Genomic DNA, 24,696 nt, shown 5'->3' on the forward strand with positions numbered 1-24,696 from the left:
GCCACCGCCGTGACAGGAAGTCACCCGGGGGCCACCAGGTCCCAGTTCCCGTTGTTCCCTGCGACACCTCCGGGGCGCAGGCGCGTCACCTCCGTTGTCCCCTGTGCCACCTCCGGGGCGCAGGCGTGTGACACTTCCGCCACCCCCAGGCCCGGCCGGGCCCCGCTGCCGGCGCTGACCACTCCAGGAGGTCCACCAGGCCCACCGGATCTTCTCCAGCCGTGGGTGAAGCAGGAGAAGGAGCCCATCGGGATCATCCGGACGTGGTGGTGGGACAGGGACCGACGTCTGTCACTTGTCACCGGCGGTGGCCCCGCGGGGCCCCAGCGCCTCCGGTTCCTCCCTTTCCTGGGGGGCAGGGACCCCCTGCGCCGTGGGAGGTGCCCCAGCAGTGGTTGGAGGTGCTGGAGGTTTGTCCAGAGGTCATCCAGTGGTCATCCAGGGGTCATCCACTGGTCATCCACTGGTCATCCAGGGGCCATCCAGTGGTCATCCAGTGGTCATCCAGTGGTCATCCACTGGTCATCCATTGGTCATCCAGTGGTCATCCAGGGGTCATCCAGTGGTTCCTCACTGGCTGTGGTCCTGCTGAGGTCACACAAGGCAGGGCCTCAGCTGGTGCTGCTCTGGACAGGAGTGGTGACACTGGGATTTCACCTCCCTCAGGATCTCATCTCCACCGGGATCTCATCTCCACCAGGATCTCATCTCCATCGGGATCTCATCTCCATCGGGATTTCATCTCCACCAGGATCTCATCTCCATCGGGATCTCATCTCCATCGGGATCTCATCTCCACCCGGATCCCATCTCCATCAGCTCCTCGCCAGAAGTTGATGGTTGGATCCTCTTCCACCAGCTCCCCCACAGAATTGTATCCTGCAAGGACCTAAATGCGTTGAAGTTCATCCCACCAGGACCCAACTCCATAGAAATTCATCCCACCAGGACCCAGCTCCACAGAAGTTCATCCCAGCAGGACCCACCACCACCAGTTCTTCCACAGAAGTTCATCCCGCCAGGACCCACCTCCACAGAAGTTCACCCCAGCAGGACCCACCTCCACCAGCTCGTCCCCGTGTCCCCATGGAGGTGTGGCGCCAATGTGCCCACTGGCTGGTGGCCGCGCGCGTCCTGCCCGCGGGCCACCGGGCCAGCAGCCCCGGGGGACAGGTGTGGGACCTGGCGCAGGCGCTGCGGGACGGGGTCCTGCTGTGCCACCTCCTCAACGCCCTCCTGCCCCGCGCGGTGCCACCCCGGGACATCTGTCCCCGGCCCCAGATGTCACAGGTGAGAGCCCAGCTAGGGACAGGGGTGGTGGCCCCAAGGAGGGACACGGGGGGATGTGACAATGACAGTGACAGGGGCGGGTGATGGGGACAGTGGGAGTGGGGACATTGGTGGTGGCAATGGTGGGTGTGGATGAGGGTGGTGATGGGGACAATGAGGATGATGATGGGGACGTTGATGGTGACAATGGTGGGGGTGGACGAGAGTGGTGGAGATGATGGGGACAATGAGGATGATGATGGTGACGTTGATGGTGACAATGATGGGTGTGGATGAGGGTGGTGACCACGATGGGGACAATGGGGATGATGATGGGGACATTGGGGTTGTTGGTGATGGTGACATTGATGGTGACATTGATGATGACAATGATGGGTGTGGATGAGGGTGATGATGGGGACAATGAGGATGAAGATGGTGACATTGATGGTGACAATGATGGGTGTGGATGAGGGTGATGATGAGGACAATGAGGATGATGATGGAACATTGATGGTGATAATGCTGGGTGTGGACAAGGGTGGTGGCAATGATGGGGACAATGAGGACGATGGTGGGGACATTGGTGGTGACAATGACAGGACTGGCGTGATTGAGAGACGCAGGGTGATGATGATGATGGGGACATTGGGGATGATGATGGTGACAGTGATGGTGACAATGGTGGGTGTGGATGAGGGTGGTGGCCATGGTGGGGACAATGAGGATGATGATGGGGACATTGGGGTTGTTGGTGATGGTGACATTGATGGTGACAATGACAGGACTGGCGTGATTGAGAGACGCAGGGCGATGATGATGATGATGATGGGACAATGGGGATGATGATGGTGGGAACACTGATGGTGACAATGACAGGGTGAGAATGAGGGCAGTGACCATGTGGTGATGGTGACAATGATGGTGACAATGGTGGCCACGGTGCCAAGGAGGTGAAAAGGACAGGGACAATTGCGGTATTGACGGGGTGACAATGACAATGACAATGACAATGACAATGACAATGATGGTGGCAATGTTGATGGGGTTGACAATGACAGCGTCGGTGACAGAGATGATGGCAGTGCCACTGCCACCGTTGGTGACATCACTGGTGGTGATGTTGATGGAGGTGACAATGACGGTGACGATGGTGACCACAGTGCCAAGGAGGTGACAAGGACAGGGACAATCGTGGCGTTGACAGGGTGACAATGACAATGACGATGATGGTGGCAATGTTCACGGGGTTGACAATGACAATGACAGCGTCAGTGACAGAGATGATGGTGGTTCCACTGCCACCGTTGGTGACAACGGTGGTGATGTTGATGGGGGTGACAATGACAATGACAGTGCTGATGATAGCACCAAGTGGGTGACAAGGACAGGGACAATCGCAGTGTTGATGGGGTGACAATGACGATGATGGTGGCAATGTTCATGGGGTTGGCAATGACAATGACAGTGTCGGTGACAGAGGTGATGGCAGTGCCACTGCCACCATTGGTGACAACGGTGGTGACGTTGATGGGGGTGACAACGACAATGACAGTGCTGGTGATGGTGATGATGGTGGCAATGTTCACAGTGATGACAATGACAATGACAGCGTCGGTGACAGAGGTGATGGCAGTGCCACTGCCGCCATTGGTGACAACGGTGGTCACAACCATGGACAGACGAAGGTGTTGATTTTGATGGTGACAATGGGGGGTGCCAGCGATGACAGGGGTGACACTGGGGGGGGATGGCAGGTGACACCGGTGACGGTGACACTGGTGCCACCACAGTTCCTGTGCCTGAGGAACATCCGCACCTTCCTGACCGCCTGCGCCGACAAATTCGGGCTCCCCAAGCACCGGCTCTTCGGCGCCTTCGACCTCTTCGATGTCCAGGACTTCGGCAAGGTCAGGGGGGTCAGGGGTCCAGCTGTCCTGGGGGAGTGGGGCCCAGGGGTCTGGGTCACTCATCCCTCCCCCGATGTCACCTCTGTGTCCCCAGGTGATTGAGACGCTCTCAACGCTCTCCTGGACCCCCATCGCGCAGAGCAAAGGACTCACGTGAGTGGACAGGACTCAGGTGTCCATCCCTGAGGGTCCAGGTGTCCAGTCCCCTCTCTGAGTGACCCCAGTGGCCAGTCCCTGGTGTCCAGGCCCTGAGGGTCCCAAATGTCCAGTCTCTGGGGTCCAGTCCCCAAGGGTCAGTGGTGTCCAGTCCCCGGTGTCCAGTCCCGAGGGTCAGCAGTGTCCAGTCCCTGATGTCCAGTCCCGAGGGCCAGCAGTGTCCAGTCCCGAGGGCCAGCAGTGTCCAGTCCCTGGTGTCCAGTCCCAAGGGTCAGCGATGTCCAGTCCCCGATGTCCAGTCCCAAGGGTCAGCAGTGTCCAGTCCCTGATGTCCAGTCCCGAGGGCCAGCAGTGTCCAGTCCCTGATGTCCAGTCCCGAGGGTCAGCAGTGTCCAGTCCCCGGTGTGCAGTCCTGAGGGCCAGCAGTGTCCAGTCCCTGGTGTCCAGTCCCAAGGGTCAGCGATGTCCAGTCCCCGATGTCCAGTCCCGAGGGTCAGCAGTGTCCAGTCCCTGATGTCCAGTCCTGAGGGTCAGCAGTGTCCAGTCCCCGGTGTGCAGTCCCGAGGGCCAGCAGTGTCCAGTCCCTGGTGTCCAGTCCCAAGGGTCAGCGATGTCCAGTCCCCAGTGTCCAGTCCCCAAGGGTCAGCAGTGTCCAGTCCCTGATGTCCAGTCCCGAGGGCCAGCAGTGTCCAGTCCCCGATGTCCAGTCCCAAGGGTCAGTGATGTCCAGTCCCCAGTGTCCAGTCCCCATTTGTCCAGTCCCCAGTGTCCAGTCCCCATTTGTCCAGTCCCTGGTGTCCAGTCCCGAGGGTCAGCAGTGTCCAGTCCCTGATGTCCAGTCCCAAGGGCCAGCAGTGTCCAGTCCCTGATGTCCAGTCCTGAGGGTCAGCAGTGTCCGGCCGTGTCCCCTCAGGCCATTCCCGTCTGAGGACAGCGTTGGGGACGATGACATTTACAGCGGCCTCTCCGACCTCATCGAGTGAGCGGGGGCTACTGGGGGCTACTGGGGGCTACTGGGGGCTACTGGGGCTGCTGGGGGATACTGGAGGCTACTGGGAGATACTGGAGGCTACTGGGAGATACTGGGAGGGGTCTGGGGTCATTGTGGGTGGCATTGAGGGGTATTGGGGACAATGAGGGACATTTGGGGACACTGAGGGATTTTGGGGAACATTCCTGGGGCTGTAGGGAGGTCCTGGGGGGGGGTCTTTGGGGACATTTGGGGACCCCCGTGGGATTTGGGGACAATCCGAGGACCCCGAGGGACGTTGGGGGGCGCCGGGGGTGTCCCAGGGGGTGTCCCCAGCTGTCCCCACCCCCGCAGTGACACGGCCGAGGAGGACGATGACCTCTACGACTGCGTGGAGGCCGAAGGGGACGACGGCGACGACGTCTACGAGGACCTGATGAGGGTCGAGCCCCCCCCGGCCACGGTGGGTGGGACATGCCCCGCCCCAAAAAACACCTGAGAACCCCCAAAAACCACCTGGGAGTCCCAAAAACACCTGAGAACCCCCAAAAACCACCTGGGACCTTCCGAAAGAACACCTGGGAACCCCCAAAAACACCTGGGAGTCCCAAAACCACCTGGGAACCCCCAAAAACCACCTGTGACCTTCCCAAAAAAACCACCTGGGAACCCCGAAAAATACCTGGGAGTCCCAAAAATTACCTGAGAACCTGCAAAAATTACCTGGGAACCCCCAAAAATACCTGAGAACTCGCAAGAAACACCTGGGAACCACCAAAGATACCTGGGAACCCCCAAAACCACCTGGGTACCCCCAAAAGTTACCCGGGAACCCCCAAAAATTACCTGGGAACCCCCCAAAAATACCTGAGAACCCCCAAAAACACCTGGGACCCTCCCAAAAAATATCTGGAAACCCTCAAAAAATACCCAGGAACCCCCCAAAAATTACCTGAGAAACCCCAAAAAACAGCTGGAAAACCTCAAAAAACACCTGAGAACCCTCAAAAATACCTGTGACCTTCTCAAAACCACCTGGGACCTTCCTAAAAAACACCTGGGAGTCCCTAAAATTACCTGGAAACTCCCAAAATACTTGGGAACCCCCAAAAACACCTGAGAACCTCCAAAAATTACCTGTGAACCCCCAAAAATACCTGAGACCTTCCCCAAAACCACTTGGTGGTCCCCAAAAACACCCGGGACCACCCCCAAAACCACCTGGAACCACCCAAAAACCACCTGGGAGTCCCCAAAACCACCTCGGACCTTCCCAAAACCACCTGGGACACCCCCAAAAACATCTGGAACCACCCCAAAACCATCTGGCAGTCCCTAAAAAACACCTGGGACTCCCCAAAACCACCTGGGATTCTCCAAAACCACCTGGGGCCACCTTCCAGACACACCTGTGTCACCTCCATGGACACCTGTGTCCCCCGCTTGGCCATCAATGTGATTGTCCCCTCTGTCCCCTTTGTCCCCTCTGTCCCCTCTGTCCCCTCTGTCCACTTTGTCCCCTCTGTCCCCATGTCCCCACGTCACCTCTGTCCCCTCTGTCCCCACAGAAGGGGGGCGTGGACCGGCGGCTCTGCTGCCTCCAGGAGCTGCGGCAGACGGAGGAGAGGTACACGGAGACCCTGGAGTCCATCTGCCAGGTGGGGACATCGGGGACATCGGGGACACTGGGGACACTGGGGACATCGGGGACAATGGGGACATCGGTGACATTGGGGGCATTGGGGGCATTGGGGACATTGGGGACATCAGGGACAGTGGGGGCATTGGGGACACAGAGACCCTGGAGTCCATCTGCCAGCTGGGGACATCGGGGACATTGGGGACATCGGGGACATTGGGGACACTGGGGACACGGGGGACATTGGGGACATCGGGGACACTGGGGACATCAGGAACATTGGGGACATTGGGGACATTGGGGACATCGGGGACATTGGGGACATGGGGACATTGGGGACATCGGGGACATTGGAGACATGGGGGACATTGAGGACATTGGGGACATTGGAGACATGGGGGACATTGAGGACATTGGGGACATTGGGGACACTGGGGACACCAGGGACACGGGGGACATTGGGGACATCGGGGACGCTGGGGACATCAGGAACATTGGGGACATTGGGGACAATGGGGACACTGGGGACACCGGGGACACCGAGACCCTGGAGTCCATCTGCCAGGTGGGGACATTGGGGACATCGGGGACACTGGGGACACTGGGGACACTGGGGACATCGGGGACAATGGGGACATCGGTGACATTGGGGGCATTGGGGGCATTGGGGACATTGGGGACATCAGGGACATTGGGGGCATTGGGGACACAGAGACCCTGGAGTCCATCTGCCAGCTGGGGACATCGGGGACATTGGGGACATCGGGGACATTGGGGACACTGGGGACACGGGGGACATTGGGGACATCGGGGACACTGGGGACATCAGGAACATTGGGGACATTGGGGACATTGGGGACATGGGGGACATTGAGGACATTGGGGACATTGGAGACATGGGGGACATTGAGGACATTGGGGACATTGGGGACACTGGGGACACCGGGGACACGGGGGACACTGGGGACATCGGGGACGCTGGGGACATCAGGAACATTGGGGACATTGGGGACAATGGGGACACTGGGGACACCGGGGACACCGAGACCCTGGAGTCCATCTGCCAGGTGGGGACATCGTGGACATCGGCGACATTGGGGATGTTGGGGACATGGGGACATTGGGGGACCTTTGGGGCATTGGGGACATTGGGGCGAGGGGGACATTGGGGACATTGAGGGGGACATTGGAGACATTGAGGGCATTGGGAACAAAGCGGGGAATGGGGACAAGGGTGGACATTGGGTCATGGGGACTTTGGGTCACTGGGGACATTGGGGACATTGGGGATATCAGGGACATCGGGGACATTGGGGACACTGGGTCATGGGGACATTGGGGATTTGGGGGACATTGGGAACAAAGGCGGGAAATGGGGACAAGGGACAAGGGTGGACACTGGGGACACTGGGGACAGAGGTGGCCACACGGGGCCTCCCAGTGCTCCCAGTAAGGCACGGTGTCCCCCCGGTGTCCCCCGATGTCCCCCGATGTCCCCCGATGTCCCCAGCACTTCCTGCGGCCGCTGCGGCACTTCCTGAGCCCCCAGGACATGGAGAGCATCTTCATCAACGTGGAGGTGACAGTGACGATGGGGACACGGGGACACTGACCAGTGACACCAGTGACACCAGTGACACCAGTGACACCAGTGACACCAGTGACACTGACCAGTGACACCAGTGACACCAGTGACACCAGTGACACCAGTAACACCAGTGACATCAGTGATGTGGAGGTGACAGTGACACAGGACAGGGGACACAGGGACATGGGGACATGGAGAACTTCTTCATCAATGTGAAGGTGACAGTGACAATGGGGACACGGGGACATGGGGACACTGACCAGTGACACTGACCAGTAACACCGGTAACACCAGTGACACCAGTGACACCAGTGACACCAGTGACGTGGAGGTGACAGTGACAGTGAGGACACGAGGACACCAGGACACGGGGACACTGACCAGTGACACCGGTGACACCAGTGACACCAGTGACACTGACCAGTGACACCAGTGACACCAGTGACACCAGTGACGTGGAGGTGACAGTGACAATGGGGACACAGGGACATGGGGACACTGACCAGTGACACCAGTGACACCAGTAACACCAGTGACACCAGTGACACTGACCAGTGACACTAGTGACACCAGTGACACCAGTGATGTGGAGGTGACAGTGACATGGAGACATGGGACATCCCCTCCCAGTGCTCCCAGCTCTCCCAGTACTCCCAGTGCTCCCAGTAACCCCTCCCAGTACTCCCAGTGCTCCCAGTGCTCCCAGTGCTCCCAGTCCCCCTTTCCCGGTTCTCCCAGTGCTCCCAGTGCTCCCAGTCCCCCCTCTGGGTGCTCCCAGTGCTCCCAGTCCCCCCTCTGGGTGCTCCCAGTGCTCCCAGTAACCCCTCCCAGTGCTCCCAGTCCACCCTCCAGGTGCTCCCAGTGCTCCCAGTCCCCCTTTCCCGGTTCTCCCAGCTCTCCCAGTGCTCCCAGTCCCCCCTCCCAGTGCCCCCAGTAACCCCTCCCAGTGCTCCCAGTAACCCCCCCCAGAGCTGCCAGTACTCCCAGTGCTCGCAGTCCCCTGTCCCAGTACTCCCAGTACTCCCAGTGCTCCCAGTGCTCCCAGTAACCCCTCCCAGCGCTCCCAGTCCCCCCTCCCAGCGCTCCCAGTGCTCCCAGTCCTCCCTCCCAGCGCTCCCAGTGCTCCCAGTCCCCCCCCCCCAGTGCTCCCAGTGCTCGCAGTCCCCTGTCCCAGTATTCCCAGTGCTCCCAGTCCCCCCTCCCAGCGCTCCCAGTCCCCCCTCCCAGTGCTCCCAGTAACACCAGTCCGCAGGAGCTGCTGGAGCTGCACCGGCGCTTCCTGGGGGAGCTGCGGGGGGCGCTGGGGGGGCCCGGGGGGGGGCGGGCGCTGCCCCCCCTGTTCCTGCAGTACAAGGAGAGGTGCGGGGGGCTGGGGGGCTGGGGGGTCCTGGGGGGGTTTGGGGGGGTCCTGGGGGGATCTGGGGGCGTTTGGGGGGTCCTGGGGGGATTTGGGGGGGGTTGGGGGGGGTTTGGAGGTGTTTGGGGGGTCCTGGGGGCGTTTGGGGGGTTCCTGGGGGGATCTGGGGGTGTTTGGGGGGGTCCTGAGGGGATCTGGGGGTGTTTTGGGGGGTCCTGGGGGGGTTTGGGGGGGTTCCTGGGGGATCTGGGGGGGGTTGGGGGGGTTTGGGGGCATCCTGGGGGGGTCCTGGGGGGATCTGGAGGGGTTTGGGGGTGTTTGGGGGGGGGGGTCCTGGGGGGATCTGGGGGGTCCTGGGGGGAACCTGGGGGGATCTGGGGGGAGTTTGGAGGGTCCTGAGGGGGGTTTGGGGGATTTTGGGGGGGTCCTGGGGGGCATCTCGGGGTCCTGGGGGGATTTGGGGGGTTTTGGGGGGTCCTGGGGCAGATTGGGGGGGGGGGGGGTTGGGGGGGATTTAGGGGAATTTGGGGGGGTCCTGAGGGGGGGTTGGGGGGATTTGGGGGGTCCTGGGGGATTTTGGGGCGTTTGGGGGGAATTTAGGGGAATTTGGGGGATTTGGGGGGGGGAGGTTGAGAAGGTTTTGGGAGGGTCCTGAGGGGGTTTTGCGGGATTTTTGGGGGTCCTGGGGGTGGGGGGGGTTGGGGGGGTCCTGAGGGGGATTTTGGGAGTTTTGGGGGGATTTGGGGAGATGCTGGGTGGTTTTGGGGGGGTCCTGGGGGATTTAGGGGGACTTGGGGGGGTCTTGAGGGGGATTTGGGGGGGTCCTGAGGGGATCTGGGGGGATCCTGGGGGCATTTGGGGGGGTTTGGGGGGGGGGGTTGGGGGGTTTAGGGTGGTCTTGGGAGGATTTTGGGGAAGTTTGGGGGGGTCCTGAGGAGGACTGGGAGGAATTTGGGGGGATTTGGGGGAATTTGGGTAGGTTTGGGGTGTCTTGGGGGGGTTAGGGGGGTCCTGAGGGGGATTTGGGGGGAATTTGGGGGGGATTTGGGGGGTCCTGGAGGGGGGTTGGGGGATTTGGGAGGGGTTTGGGGGGGTCTTTGTGGGAATTTGGGGGGGATTGGGGCATTTGGGGTGGATTTCTGTGGATCTGTTTTTAATTTTGGGGTGAATTTTTTAGGATTTGGGGGTGAATTTTGCTGGATTTTGGGTGGATTTCTGTGATCATTTGTTTTGTTTGAAAAAAATTTTTGGTAGATTTTTATGGATTTTGGTTGATTTTTGTTGGATTTTGGGTTGAATTTTTGGGTTTTGGGGTGAATTTGTCGGATTTGGGTTGAATTTTTGTTGGATTTTGGGTGAATTTCGCCTGATTTTGGTGCCCACGCCAGATTCCTCCTCTACGGCCGCTACTGCAGCCAGGTGGATTTTGGTTGAATTTTGTTGGATTTTGGTTGAATTTCGTTGCATTTTGGGTGAATTTTGTCGGATTTTGGGTGAATTTTGTTGGATTTTGGTTGAATTTTGTCGGATTTGGGTTGAATTTTGTCAGATTTTGGTTGAATTTTGTGATTTTGGTGAATTTCATTGGATTTGTGGTGAATTTTGTTGGATTTGGGGTGAATTTTGTTGGATTTTTGGGTGAATTTTGTAGGATTTTCGGTTGAATTTTGTTGGGTTTTGGGTGAATTTTGGTTGCATTTTGGTTGAATTTTGTTGAATTTTGGGGTGAATTTTGTAGGATTATGGTTGAATTTTGTTGAATTTTGTCGGATTCTGGGTGAATTTTGTTGGATTTTGGTTGAATTTTGTTGAATTTTGGTTGAATTTTGTTGGATTTTGGGGGAATTTTGTTGGATTTTGGGTGAATTTCGATTGATTTTGGTGCCCACCCCAGGTTCCTCCTCTACGGCCCGCTACTGCAGCCAGGTGGATGTGGGGTGAATTTTGTTGGATTTTGGTTGAATTTTGTTGGATTTTGGTTGAATTTTGTCGGATTTGGGTTGAATTTTGTCAGATTTTGGGTGAATTTTGTTGCATTTTGGTTGAATTTTATTGGATTTGGGGTGAATTTTGTTGGGTTTTGGGTGAATTTTGGTTACATTTTGGTTGAATTTTGTTGAATTTTGGGGGTGAATTTTGTAGGATTTTGGTTGAATTTTGTTGAATTTTGGTTGAATTTTGTTGGATTTGGGGTGAATTTTGTCGGATTTTGGTTGATTTTTGTTGTATTTTGGGGTGAATTTTGGGTGAATTTCGCCTGATTTTGGTGCACACCCCAGGTTCCTCCTCTACGGCCGCTACTGCAGCCAGGTGGATTGGGGTGAATTTTGGTGGATTTTGGTTGAATTTCGTTGCATTTTGGGTGAATTTTGTCGGATTTTGGGTGAATTTTGTCGGATTTTGGTTGAATTTTGTTGGATTTTGGGTGAATTTCGCCTGATTTTGGTGCCCACCCCAGGTTCCTCCTCTACGGCCGCTACTGCAGCCAGGTGGATTTGGGGTGAATTTTGTTGGATTTTGGTTGAATTTTGTTGGATTTTGGTTGAATTTTGTCGGATTTGGGTTGAATTTTGTCAGATTTTGGGTGAATTTTGTTGCATTTTGGTGAATTTTATTGGATTTGGGGGTGAATTTTGTCGGATTTTGGGGTGAATTTTGTTGGATTTTGGTTGAATTTTGTTGAATTTTGGTTGAATTTTGTTGGATTTGGGGTGAATTTGTCGGATTTTGGTTGATTTTTGTTGGATTTTGGGTGAATTTTGGGGTGAATTTCGCCTGATTTTGGTGCCCACCCCAGGTTCCTCCTCTACGGCCGCTACTGCAGCCAGGTGGATTTTGGTTGAATTTTGTCGGATTTTTGGTGAATTTTGTCGGATTTTGGTTGATTTTTGTTGGATTTTGGTTGATTTTTGTTGGATTTTGGGTGAATTTTGGGTGAATTTTGGGTGAATTTCGCCTGATTTTGGTGCCCACGCCAGGTTCCTCCTCTACGGCCGCTACTGCAGCCAGGTGGAAGCGGCCGCGCGGCGCCTGGACCAGCTCTCCTCCTGCACCGACCTGCGCATGAAGCTCCAGGTGAGCCCAAAAAACCCCAAATCCACCCCAAAATCCTTCCCAGCCTCTCCATGAAACCCCAAATGACCCCAAAGTGACCCCAAATGACCCCGAAGTGACCCCAATGTCCCCAAATGTCCCCCAAAACCTCAAGTGATCCCAAACTGACCCTAAATGACCCCAAAATTACCCTAAACTGACCCCAAATGACCCCAAACTGTCCCCAAATGTCCCCAAAGCAAAGTGACCCTAAATGACCCCTAAATTACCCTAAACTGACCCTAAATTTCCCCAAACTGACCCCAAATGTCCCCAAATGATCCCAAAGCAAAGTGACCCTAAATGACCCCAAAATTACCCCAAACTGACCTTAAATAACCCCCAAAGTGACCCCAAGTGACCCCAAACTGACCCCAAATGTCCCCAATGTCCCTGCTGACCATGAAGTGACCCCAAAATGACCACAACTGACCCCAAAATTGCCCCAACCTGACCCCAAACAACCCCAAAGTGACCCCAAGTGTCCCCAAATGTCCCCAATGACCCCAAACTTACCCCAAACTGACTCAATGACCCCAAAGTGACCCTAAATTGACCCCAATGACCCCAAAGTGACCCCAAACAAACTGACCCCAAATTGAACCTAAATGTCCTCAAAGTGACCCTAAAGTGACCCCAAAGTGACCCCAAATTGACCCCAATGACCCCAAAGTGACCCCGCAGTGTCCCCAAATGTCCCCAATGACCCCAAACTGACCCCAAACTGACCCCAAAATGACTCAATGACCCCAAAATGACCCCGATGACCCCAAAGTGACCCCAAAGTGACCCCGCAGTGACCCCAACGTGTCCCCGCTGTCCCCGCTGTCCCCTACTGTCCCCGCTGTCCCCAAATGTCCCCAATGACCCCGCAGTGACCCCGCAGTGACCCCGCAGTGACCCCACAGTGACCCCGCTGTCCCCGCTGTCCCCAATGACCCCGCAGTGACCCCGCAGTGACCCCGCTGTCCCCGCTGTCCCAAATGACCCCGCAGTGACCCCGCAGTGACCCCGCAGTGACCCCGCAGTGACCCCGCAGTGACCCCGCTGTCCCCGCTGTCCCCAAATGTCCCCAATGACCCCGCAGTGACCCCGCAGTGACCCCGCAGTGACCCCGCTGTCCCCGCTGTCCCCAATGACCCCGCAGTGACCCCGCAGTGACCCCGCAGTGACCCCGCAGTGACCCCGCAGTGACCCCGCTGTCCCCGCTGTCCCCAATGACCCCGCAGTGACCCCGCAGTGACCCCGCAGTGACCCCGCAGTGACCCCGCAGTGACCCCGCTGTCCCCAATGACCCCGCAATGACCTTGCAGTGACCCCGCAGTGACCCCGCTGTCCCCAATGACCCCGCAGTGACCCCGCAGTGACCCCGCAGTGACCCCGCAGTGACCCCCGCAGTGACCCCGCTGTCCCCGCTGTCCCCAATGACCCCGCAGTGACCCCGCAGTGACCCCGCAGTGACCCCGCAGTGACCCCGCAGTGACCCCGCTGTCCCCAATGACCCCGCAATGACCTTGCAGTGACCCCGCAGTGACCCCGCTGTCCCCAATGACCCCGCAGTGACCCCGCAGTGACCCCGCAGTGACCCCGCAGTGACCCCGCAGTGACCCCGCTGTCCCCGCTGTCCCCAATGACCCCGCAGTGACCCCGCAGTGACCCCGCAGTGACCCCGCTGTCCCCGCTGTCCCCGCTGTCCCCCAGGAGTGCTCCCAGCGCGCCAACAACGGGCGCTTCTCGCTGCGGGACCTGCTGATGGTGCCCATGCAGAGGGTGCTGAAATACCACCTGCTGCTCCAGGTGTGCACAGCTGGGGGGAGGACACACCTGGGCACACCTGAGGGGAGGGACACACCTGGGAACACACCTGGGCACAGCTGGGGGGAGGGACACACCTGGGCACACCTGGGCACACCTGGCACAGCTGGGCACAGCTGGGGACAGCTGAAATACCACCTGCTGCTCCAGGTGTGCACAGCTGGGGGAAGGACACACCTGGGGACACACCTGGGCACACCTGGGCACAACTGAAATACCACCTGCTGCTCCAGGTGCGCACACCTGGGCACACCTGGCACACCTGGGCACAGCTAAAATGCCACCTGATGCTCCAGGTGGGCACACCTGGCACACCTGGGGGGGAGGGACACATCTGGGGACAGCTGAAATACCAACTGGGCACACCGGGGCACACCTGGGAGGGACAGGGACACACCTGGGCACACCTGGGCACACACCTGGCTCACCTGGGACAGCTGGGATGGCTAGGGACAGCTGGGACACACCTGGGCACACACCTGGACACACACTTGGACACACCTGGGCACACCAGGGGACACCTGGGGACACCTAGGAACACACCTGGGGACACCTGGGGGGTACCTAGGGACACACCTGGGGGGAGGGACACACCTGGGCACACACCTGGGCACACCAGAGCACACCTGGATTCACCTGGGGGGTACCTTGGGACACACCTGGGCACGCCTGGGCACACCTGGGCACACACCTGGGCACACCTGGGTTCACCTGGGGGGTACCATGGGACACACCTGGGCACACCTGGGCACACCTGGGCACACCTGGGCACACCTGAGCATACCTGGGCACACCTGAGCATACCTGGGGGGTACCTTGGGACACACCTGGCCTCATCTGGGCACACCTGGGCACACACCTGGGCACACCTGGGAACGCCTGGGTTCACCTGGGGGGTACCTAGGGGCACACCTGGCCTCATCTGGGCACACCTGGGCACACACCTGGGCACACCTGGGTTCACCTGGGCACACCTGGGCACACCTGGGCACACCTGGGGCACACCTTGCCCTTTGCCCCCCCAGGAGCTGGTGAAGCTGACCCCGGACGCGGCCGAGCGGGGAGCGGCTGCGGGGGGCGCTGGACGCCATGAGGGTGGGGCTGCGGGCGATTTGGGGGTCCTGGGGGATTTGGAGGGGATTTGGGGGTCCTGGGGGGGAAATTTGGGGGGTCCTGGGGGGAGCTGGGGGGGGATTTGGGGGGGGAAATTTGGGGGTCCTGGGAGGATTTGGAGGGGATTGGGGGGGGATTTGGGAGTCCTGGGGGGATTTGGGGATTCCTGGAGGGATTTTGGGGGGGATTTGGGGGTCATGGGGGGGTCCTGACGGGTTTTGAGGGAAGATTTTGGATTTCTGGGAAGATTTGGGGGGGATTTGGGAGGATTTGGAGGGGATTTGGGGGGTTCTGGGGGGATTCTGGGGGGGGATTTGGGGGTCCTGGGGGGGTCCTGAAGGGATCTGGGTGGTCTTAGGGGGGTCCTGGGGAGATTTAGAGGGATCCTGAGGAGGATTTGGGGGTCCTGAGGGATTTTGGGGGGGGATTTGGGGTGTTCCAGGTGGGATTTGGGGTTTCCAGGGTGGGATTTGGGGTTTCCAGAGGGGGGATTTCGGGGGTTCCAGGGGAGGATTTGGGGTTTCCTCGTGGGAATTTGGGGGTTCCAGGTGGGATTTGGGGTTTCCTGGTGGGAATTTGGGGGTTCCTGGTGGGATTTGGGGTTTCCAGGGTGGGATTTGGGGTTTCCTGGTGGGAATTTGGGGGTTCCTGGTGGAAATTTGGGGTTTCTGCTGGGAATTTGGGGGGTTCCAGGGTGGGATTTGGGGGTTTCCTGGTGGGAATTTGGGGGTTCCTGGTGGAAATTTGGGGGTTTCTGCTGGAAATTTGGGGGTTCCAGGGGTGGGATTTGGGGTTTCCTGGTGGGAATTTGGGGTTTCCAGAGGGGATTTCGGGGTTCCAGGGGAGGTTTGGGGTTTCCAGGGTGGGATTTGGGGGTTCGGGGGTCTCTGACTTTGCAGCCCCCCAAATCCCCGCCAGGACCTGGCGCAGTGCGGTGAACGAGGTCAAGCGGGACAACGAGACCCTCAAGCAGCTCACGAGCATCCAGCTGTGCCTGCACAACATGGTGGGGACCCGCCCCCCAGCACCCCCAAATTCCCCTGGGACCCCCAAATCCCCCAACCGTCACCCCAAGAACCCCCAGAAAACCCCCAAATAACTCCTGGGACCCATTCCCAATGCCCATCCCATTCCCAATGTCCATCCCATTCCCGATATCCATCCCGTTCCCGTGTCCTGTTCCCAATGTCCATCCCATCCCTGATGTCCATCCAGTCCCTCATGTCCATCCTGTCCCTGATGTCCATCCCGTCCCCGATGTCCATCCCGTTCCCATGCCCCATTCCCCATGTCCCATTCCGATGTCCATCCTGTTCCCCATGTCCATCCCGTCCCTGATGTCCATCCCATTCCTGTGTCCTGTTCCCAATGTCCATTCCATTCCCGATGTCCATCCCGTCCCTGATGTCCATCCCGTTCCTGATGTCCATCCTGTCCCTGATGTCCATCCCGTCCCTGATGTCCATCCCGTTCCTGATGTCCATCCTGTCCCTGATGTCCATCCTGTCCCTGATGTCCATCCCATCCCTGATGTCCATCCCGTTCCTGTGTCCCATTCCCAATGTCCATCCCATTCCTGTGTCCTGTTCCCAATGTCCATCCCGTCCCTGATGTCCACCCCATTCCTGATGTCCATCCCATTCCTGATGTCCATCCTGTCCCTGATGTCCATCCTGTCCCTGATGTCCATCCCATTCCTGATGTCCATCCCATTCCCAATGTCCATCCCATTCCTGTGTCCTGTTCCCAATGTCCATCCCGTCCCTGATGTCCATCCCATCCCTGATGTCCATCCTATCCCTGATGTCCATCCCATCCCTGATGTCCATCCTGTCCCTGATGTCCATCCCATTCCTGATGTCCATCCCATTCCCAATGTCCATCCCATTCCTGTGTCCTGTTCCCAATGTCCATCCCGTCCCTGATGTCCATCCCGTCCCCTGATGTCCATCCTATCCCTGATGTCCATCCCATTCCTGATGTCCATCCCATTCCCGATGTCCATCCTATCCCTGATGTCCATCCCATTCCTGATGTCCATCCTGTCCCTGATGTCCATCCTGTCCCTGATGTCCATCCCATCCCTGATGTCCATCCCGTTCCTGTGTCCCATTCCCCAATGTCCATCCCATTCCCTGTGTCCTGTTCCCAATGTCCATCCCATCCCTGATGTCCATCCCGTCCCTGATGTCCATCCTATCCCTGATGTCCATCCCATTCCTGATGTCCATCCCATTCCTGATGTCCATCCCATTCCCGATGTCCATCCTATCCCTGATGTCCATCCCATTCCTGATGTCCATCCCATTCCTGATGTCCATTCCATTCCTGATGTCCATCCCGTCCCTGATGTCCACCCCGTTCCCGATGTCCACCCCGTTCCCGTGTCCCGTTCCCAGACGCAGTCCTGGCGCAGTTCGGGCGCCCCAAGATCGATGGGAGATGAAGGTCTCCAGTGCCGAGAAACGCTCCAAGGTGGACAGTGAGTCAGGGACACCTGGGGACACCTGGGGACACCATGGGGATACCACAGGGACATCACAGCAATGTGGGGACACCACAGAGATGTGGGACCACCTCAGGAACACCTCAGCAACACCTTGAGGACACCTCAGGGGACATGAGGACATCCATGGGGACACCTCAGGGACATGGGGACATCCATGGAGGACACCTCAGCAACACCTCGAGGACACCTCAGGGACATGGGGACATTCATGGAGACACTTCAGGAACAACTCGAGGACACCTCAAGGACATGGGGATACCTCAGGGACATGGGGACATTCATGGAGACACTTCAGGAACACCTTGTGGACATGGGGACACATGGGGACATTGGGGCACCTCAGGGACACCTTGGAGACACCTCAAGGACATGGGGACATCCATGGGGGACTCCTCAATAACATCTCAGGGACATGGGGACATCCATGGGGGACTCCTCAAGAACATCTCAGGGACATGGGGACACCATGGGGGACTGGAGAACATCCATGGGGACACTGCAGGGACACCTGGAGGCCAGTCCAGGGCAGCCATGGGGACACCCTGTGGAGCGCGGTGGCCTCGGGGGACACGGTGGCCACCCTTGTCACTGTCCCCAGGTACGGCTTCCTGCTGGGACAAGGCCCTGATCATCTGCAAGCGCCGCGGGGACTCCTATGAGACCAAGGATGTGGTGGACCTCCAGAGCCACCAACTGCACGATGGTGGCCTCGGACCCCGCGATGGCAAGAAGGTACCAGGGACACTGTGGGGACATCAGGGCCTGGGGGGACCGCAGTGTCCAGGTTCCTCCAGTCCCAGTGTCCCTCTTCCCGAAGGACCCAGGTGGACACAAGTGTCCAGTCTTGTGGATCCCAGGATCCTGGTCACTGGTGGACATGTGTCCAGTTCCAAGTGGTCCCGAGTGTCCAGATCCTGGTGGTCCCCAGGTCCTCTTCCCAAAGACCTCAGAGGTCCAGGTCTGGTGGATCCCAGGATCTTGGTTACTGGTGGTCCCAGCATCCAGGTCCCTCCCTCATGGTCCCAAATGTCCAGATCTGGTGGACCCCAACAGCCTGTTCCCTGGTGGGTCCCCAGACCCTGTTCCCCTGGTGGACACAGATGTCCAGGTCAGGTGGATCCCAGGTTCCTCTTCTCTGGTGGATCCTCAGATTCTGTCCCTGGCTTTTCCCAGGATCCTGGTCTCTGGTGGACCCCAAAACCCCATTCCCTGGTGGACCCCCAAAATCTGGTCCCTGGTGGACCCCAAAACCCTGTTCCTGATGGATCCCAAGATCCTGCTCTCTGATGGCTCCAAATGTCCAGATCTGGTGGACCTCAACATTCTGTCCCCTGGTGGTTCCCAGGATTCTAGTCTCTGGTGGACCCCAAAACCCCATTCCCTGGTGGATCCACAAAATCTGGTCCCTGGTGCACCCCGGTGTCCACATCCTCAGTGGACACCCCACCACTCAGTCACCCCAAGAGGGGGGGTGTGTGACCCCGATATCCCCAATGCCACGTGACCCCGCCCCATTTGTGGGGCCGTGACTGACCCCTCCCCACCCCACAGTGGTCCCACACCTTCACGCTGCTGGACGCGGCCGGGCTGCCGGACTACGAGCTCTTCTTCAAGACGAGCGAGCTGAAAAAGAAGTGGCTGGAGCAGTTCGAGATGGCCCTGTAGGTGGCCCTGTCCCCATGGAAGAGGTCACACCTGCCCCACTGGGTGGTCCTGGGGGACACCCAGTTTGTCCCCCACCAGACCCAGGTCCTCCCCGTGTCCGGCAGGTCCAACATCTTCCCCGAGCACGCCCTGGCTGATGGACATGACTTCCAGATGTTCTCCTTTGAGGACACCACGTCCTGCAAGGCCTGCCAGATGTTGCTGAGGTAGGACCCCAAAATCACATACCCACGGTTCTGGGGAGGCCATGGGGGGGGTTGGGAGAGGGGTTTGGGGGGCTCTGGGAGAGGAGGAGACCCCAGGGATGGAGGTGGGGTGAGGTCAGGGTGGGTTGCACCCTTGGGGGTGGTGAGGTCAAGGGGTGGGTCAAGGTGGAAGTTGGTGATGGAGGGGGTGGGTGGGGTCACGGAAGGTCAAGGTCAAGGTGGGTCAAGCCTTGGAGGGTGGTCAAGGGCTGCGGGGGTCAAGGAGCTCCCTCAAGCTCTTCATGGCCCCAAGGTGGGTCAAGGTTGGGTTGGAGTCAAGGTGGGTCAATGTTGAGTGGAGGCCAGGGTGGGCAAGGTTGGGTAGAAGTCAAGGGGTCAAGGTGGGTCAATGGTCGGGTAGAAAACAACAAGGTGGGTCAAGGCCAAGGTGGGTCAAGGTTGGGTGGAAGTCAAGGCCAAGGTGGGTCAAGGCCTGGACAGGTTCAGGTCAACCATGGACTGGTCAGTCATGAACTGGTCAGTCATGGACTGGTCAACCATGGACTGAGTGGGCTCAGGTCAGCCGTGGGCTGGTCAGTCCTGGGTGGGCTCAGGTCAGCCGTGGGCTGGTCAGTCCTGGATGGGTTCAGATCAACCATGGACTGGTCAGTCACGAACTGGTCAGTCATGGACTGGTCAGTCATGGACTGGGTGGGCTCAGGTCAGCCATGGGCTGGTCAGTCCTGGGTGGCTCAGGTGGGTGTGGGGCATGGCTGGGTGGTGTCCCCTGTGACCGTGACCCCGTGTTCCCCCGTGTCCCCCGCCGTGTCCCCAGGGGCACCTTCTACCAGGGCTATCGCTGCAGCCGCTGCCGAGCCCCCGCCCACAAGGAGTGCCTGGGGCGCGTGGGGACCTGCGGGAAGGCTGGAACTGGTGAGCGGCATCATGGGATTGGGGAGGGGCATCATGGGATTGAGGAGGAGGGGAAACAGTGAAGGGGGGCAGGAGGGTAATGGGGGAAGGTGGGGCATTGTGAGATACAACATGGCTGACACTGAGTATCATAAGATACAAGATGGCTGACATTCAGCAGGGAATTGTGGGATACAACATGACTGACACTGAGTATAATAGGATACAAGATGGCTGACATTTATCAGGACATTGTGGAAAACAACATGGCTGACACAGAGCAGTGTAGGATACAAGATGGCTGACACAGCAGGACATTGTCAGATACAAGATGGCTGACAAAGCAGGGCATTGTGGGATACAACATGACTGACACAGTATAATAGGATACAAGATGGCTGACATTTATCAGGACATTGCGGAAAACAACATGGCTGACACAGAGCAGTGTAGGATACAAGATGGCTGACAGCATAGGGGCATTGTGGGATACAAGATGGCTGACACTGAGCATCAGAGGATAAAAGATAGGTGATACAGAGCATTGTAGGATACAAGGCGGCTGACATTTAGCCAGGCATTGTGGGATACAAGATGGCTGACACAGCAGGGCATTGTGGGATACAAGATGGCTGACATTAAGCACGGCATTGTGGGATACAAGATGGCTGACACAGAGCACTGTAGGATACAAGATGGCTGATAGCATAGGGCATTGTGGGATACAAGATGGCTGACACAGAGCACTGTAGGATACAAGATGGCTGATAGCATAGGGCATTGTGGGATACAAGATGGCTGACACAGAGCACTGTAGGATACAAGATGGCTGATAGCATAGGGCATTGTGGGATACAAGATGGCTGACAAAGCAGGTCATTGTGGGATACAAGATGGCTGACATTAAGCAGGGCATTGTGGGATACAAGATGGCTGACACAAAGCACGGTAGGATACAAGATGGCTGACATTAAGCAGGGCATTGTGGGATACAAGATGGCTGACACTGAGTATCATATCACTAATTACCCCAACATTAATAAGAGAGAGGCTAATTACCATATCATTAATTAGGGGTTGGACTAATTACCCCCAGCCCTAATTACCCCGCAAACAATTAATTAATCCAATTATCCCATTATTAACGAAGGAAATTAATGACCAAGTACTCCATCACCAATAAGTAGCGAGCTAATTACCCCTCATTAATTAAACCACCATCTAACGAGCTCCTCATTAATTAAGAAAACCACTAATTACCCCTCGCTAACGAACTTTTCTCCCCCCAGATCCTGGAGCAGGCGCACGGAAGGTACCAAAAAACCCCAAAAGACGGGGGGGGGGGGGGGGGCAAAGCAAAAACCCCCGGATTTTGGGGGGGATTTTTTGGGGGGGTCCCCGGGGATCTCTGGGGGGGTCCCCGGGGGTTTCTGGGGGGGGGGGTCCTGGCCCCCCCCAGCCCCCCCAAATCCTCCCCCACTCATGGGGGTCTCCTTCCTCCCCTCCCCCTCCAGAACAAATCGGAGCGGCCGGGACCCGACAAGAAACGGGGGGAGCTGGGTGAGGAATTTGGGGGGTCCTGACCCCCCCCCAGTTCAAATTTTGGGGGTGGTTTTGGGGGTCCTGACCCCCCCCCAGTTCAAATTTTGGGTGGTTTTGGAGGGGTCCTGATCCCCCCCAGTTCAAATTTGGGGGTGGTTTTGGGGGGGTCCTGAGCCCCCACAGATGAAATCTGGGGGGTTCTGACCCCCCCCCCCAGTTCAAATCTGGGGAATCTTGAGCCTCCCAGACAGATTTTGGGGGGGGTCCCACCCCCCCCAGATAAAATTTGGGGGTCCTGACCCCCCCACTCCCAATTTGGGGGCGTCCCTGAGGGTTTTTTTACCCCCCAAAATCCATTCCCGGGGGGGTCCCGCTGGGGTTTTGTTCCACCCCAAATCAATTTTGGGGGGTCCTGGGGAGGTTTTTGACCCCCCCCCCAGTTCATTTTTGGGGGTCCTGGGGGGCTTTTTGACCCCCCCAAATCCCTTTGGGGGGGGGGGTTTGGCCCCCCAAAATCCATTTTTGGGGGGTTCCCGAGGGAGTTTGTTCCCTCCCCCAATCCAATTTTGGGGGGTCCCGGGGGGGATTTTGTCCCCCCAAATCCCTCCAGGGAGGTTTTTGACCCCCCCCCAATCCATTTTTGGGGGGTCCCTGAGGGTTTTTGACCCCCCCAATCCATTTTTGGGGGGTCCCTGAGGGTTTTTTGACCCCCCCAATCCATTTTTTGGGGGGGTCCCTGAGGGGTTTTGACCCCCCCAATCCATTTTTGGGGGTCCCTGAGGGTTTTTTGACCCCCCCCCCACTCCATTTTTTGGGGGGTCCCTGAGGGTTGTTGACCCCCCCCCAATCCATTTTTTGGGGTCCCTGAGGGGTTTTGACCCCTCCCCAATCCATTTTTGGGGTCCCGGGGGGTGTTTGACCCCCCCCAATCCATTTTTTGGGGGGTCCCTGAGGGTTTTTGACCCCCCCAATCCATTTTTTGGGGTCCCTGAGGGGTTTTGACCCCCCCCCCAATCCATTTTTGGGGTCCCGGGGGGTGTTTGACCCCCCCCAATCCATTTTTGGGGGGTCCCTGAGGGGTTTTTTGACCCCCCCAATCCATTTTTTTGGGGTCCCTGAGGGTTTTTTGACCCCTCCCCAATCCATTTTTGGGGTCCCGGGGGGTGTTTGACCCCCCCAATCCATTTTTGGGGGGGTCCCTGAAGGTTTTTGACCCCCCAATCCATTTTTGGGGGGTCCCTGAAGGTTTTTGACCCCCCCAATCCATTTTTGGGGGGGTCCCTGAGGGTTTTTGACCCCCCAATCCATTTTTTTGGGGGTCCCGGGGGGGATTTTGACCCCCCCCAATCCATTTTTTGGGGATCCATGAGGGTTTTTGACCCCCCAATTCCATTTTGGGGGGTCCCGGGGGGGGTTCCTGACTCGGGGTTCCCCCCCCCCCAGGACTCCCCAAAATGGAGAGCACCCAGGGGTACATCGGGGTGCCCCCCCCCCCGGGGGTCCTGGCCCCCCCCCTGCGCCTCAGCCCCGGTGACGTCATCGAGGTGACAGCGGCCGAGGCCGAGGAGCTCTGGTGGCAGGTGGGGGACCCCAAAATTGGGGGGGGGGCCCCAAAAATGGGGGGGAACCCTGAAAATGGGGGGGGAACCCTGAAAATGAGGGGGGGAACCCTGAAAATGGGGGGGGGGGTCCTAAAATGGGGGGGGACGGGACCCCTGCAATGGGGGGGGGCGTGTCCTGAAATGGGGGGGGGAGGTGGGACCCCAAAAATGGGGGGAGAGGGGGGTCCTGAAATGGGGAGGGGACCCCAAAAATGGGGGGCGATCCCTCGGGTGGGGGGGGGGAACTCCTGAAATGTGGGGGGGGCAAAAATGGGGGGGGAACCCCAAAAATGGGGGGGGGGTCCTAAAATGGGGGCGGGACCCCAAAAATGGGGGGGGGGTCCTGAAATGGGGGGCGGGGACCCCAAAAATGGAGGGGGGGGCCTAAAATGGGAGGGGGTGTGGGGGGGAGCCCTGATATGGGGGGGAATGGGACCCCCTGAAATGGGGGGGGACCCCCAAAAATAGGGGAGGGTCCTAAAATGGGGGAGTCCTAAAATGGGGGGGGGGAACCCTAAAAATGGGGGGGGTCTTTGAAATTGGGAGTGTTCCTAAAACTGGGGGGGACCCCCAAAAACGGGGGGGGGGGTGTCCTAAAATGGGGGGGGTGGGACCCCTGAAATGGGGCTGGGGACCTCAGGGTGGCGTTTGGGACCCCCAATTTGGGTTGGGGACCCCCAAAATTGAGACCCCAAGGTACCAAATTGAGTCAGGACACTCCAAAACCCCCCAGAATTTAGGGGTGACCCCATCCCCAATTCCTGGGGGGGGTTCCCCAAACTTTGAGGGTCTCGGGACCCCCCTCGGACCCCCCAAATTTCCCCCCAGGGTCGGAACGTGGCCAGCGGGGGAGCTGGGCTGGTTCCCCCGAAGCGTCGTCAAAACCGTTCGTGTCCGTGAGTTTGGGGACCCCCAAAAAAAGCCCCCCAAGAGTTTTGGGGTTGTCCCCGAATTTGGGGAGGGGGTGTGGGATTTTTTGGGGGGTCATTCGGAGCCCTGGAACCCCAATTTTGGGTCCTCTCTTTGTCGCAGGCGCCGCTGCCGGATCTCTCCGTCTACCCATGGTCAGTGGTGGGACCCCGAAATTTGCGCGTGAACCCGAAAAATTCTGCCCTGAACCCCCAAAAATTCTGCCCTGAACCCCCAAGTTCGCACCTGGGACCCCCAAAATTCGCAACTGAACCCCAAAATTCGCGCTTGAACCCCAAAAAATTCTGCCCTGAAACCACAAATTCTGCCCTGAACCCCCCAAAATTCTGCCCAGAACCCCAAATTTCGCAACTGAACCCCAAAATTCGCGCTTGAACCCCAAAAAATTTCTGCCCTGAACCCACAAATTCTGCCCTGAACCCCCAAAAATTCTGCCCAGAAC

General features: G+C 58.1%; 1 protein-coding gene across 1 annotated transcript; it reads left to right on the plus strand.

Annotated features, from left to right (window-relative positions):
- The first annotated feature begins 408 nt into the window (after positions 1-408).
- Positions 409-24,609, plus strand: LOC128821362 (proto-oncogene vav-like). Its single transcript, XM_054002349.1, is given in 27 exon segments — positions 409-1,290; positions 3,063-3,179; positions 3,274-3,332; positions 4,249-4,314; positions 4,660-4,768; positions 5,874-5,963; positions 7,455-7,523; positions 8,785-8,891; positions 11,868-11,964; positions 13,684-13,779; positions 14,823-14,858; positions 14,860-14,892; positions 15,829-15,843; positions 15,845-15,926; positions 17,316-17,348; positions 17,351-17,392; positions 18,018-18,151; positions 18,971-19,080; positions 19,189-19,290; positions 20,105-20,202; positions 21,471-21,493; positions 21,696-21,741; positions 23,167-23,303; positions 24,153-24,170; positions 24,172-24,210; positions 24,357-24,416; positions 24,589-24,609. Coding segments are annotated over 27 exon segments (2,043 nt in total). The 5' UTR covers positions 409-1,086.
- The last annotated feature ends 87 nt before the right edge of the window (positions 24,610-24,696 follow it).

The sequence above is a fragment of the Vidua macroura genome, chromosome 39 (assembly GCF_024509145.1).
Source record: "Vidua macroura isolate BioBank_ID:100142 chromosome 39, ASM2450914v1, whole genome shotgun sequence".
In the NCBI taxonomy this organism is placed as follows: Eukaryota; Metazoa; Chordata; class Aves; order Passeriformes; family Viduidae; genus Vidua; species Vidua macroura.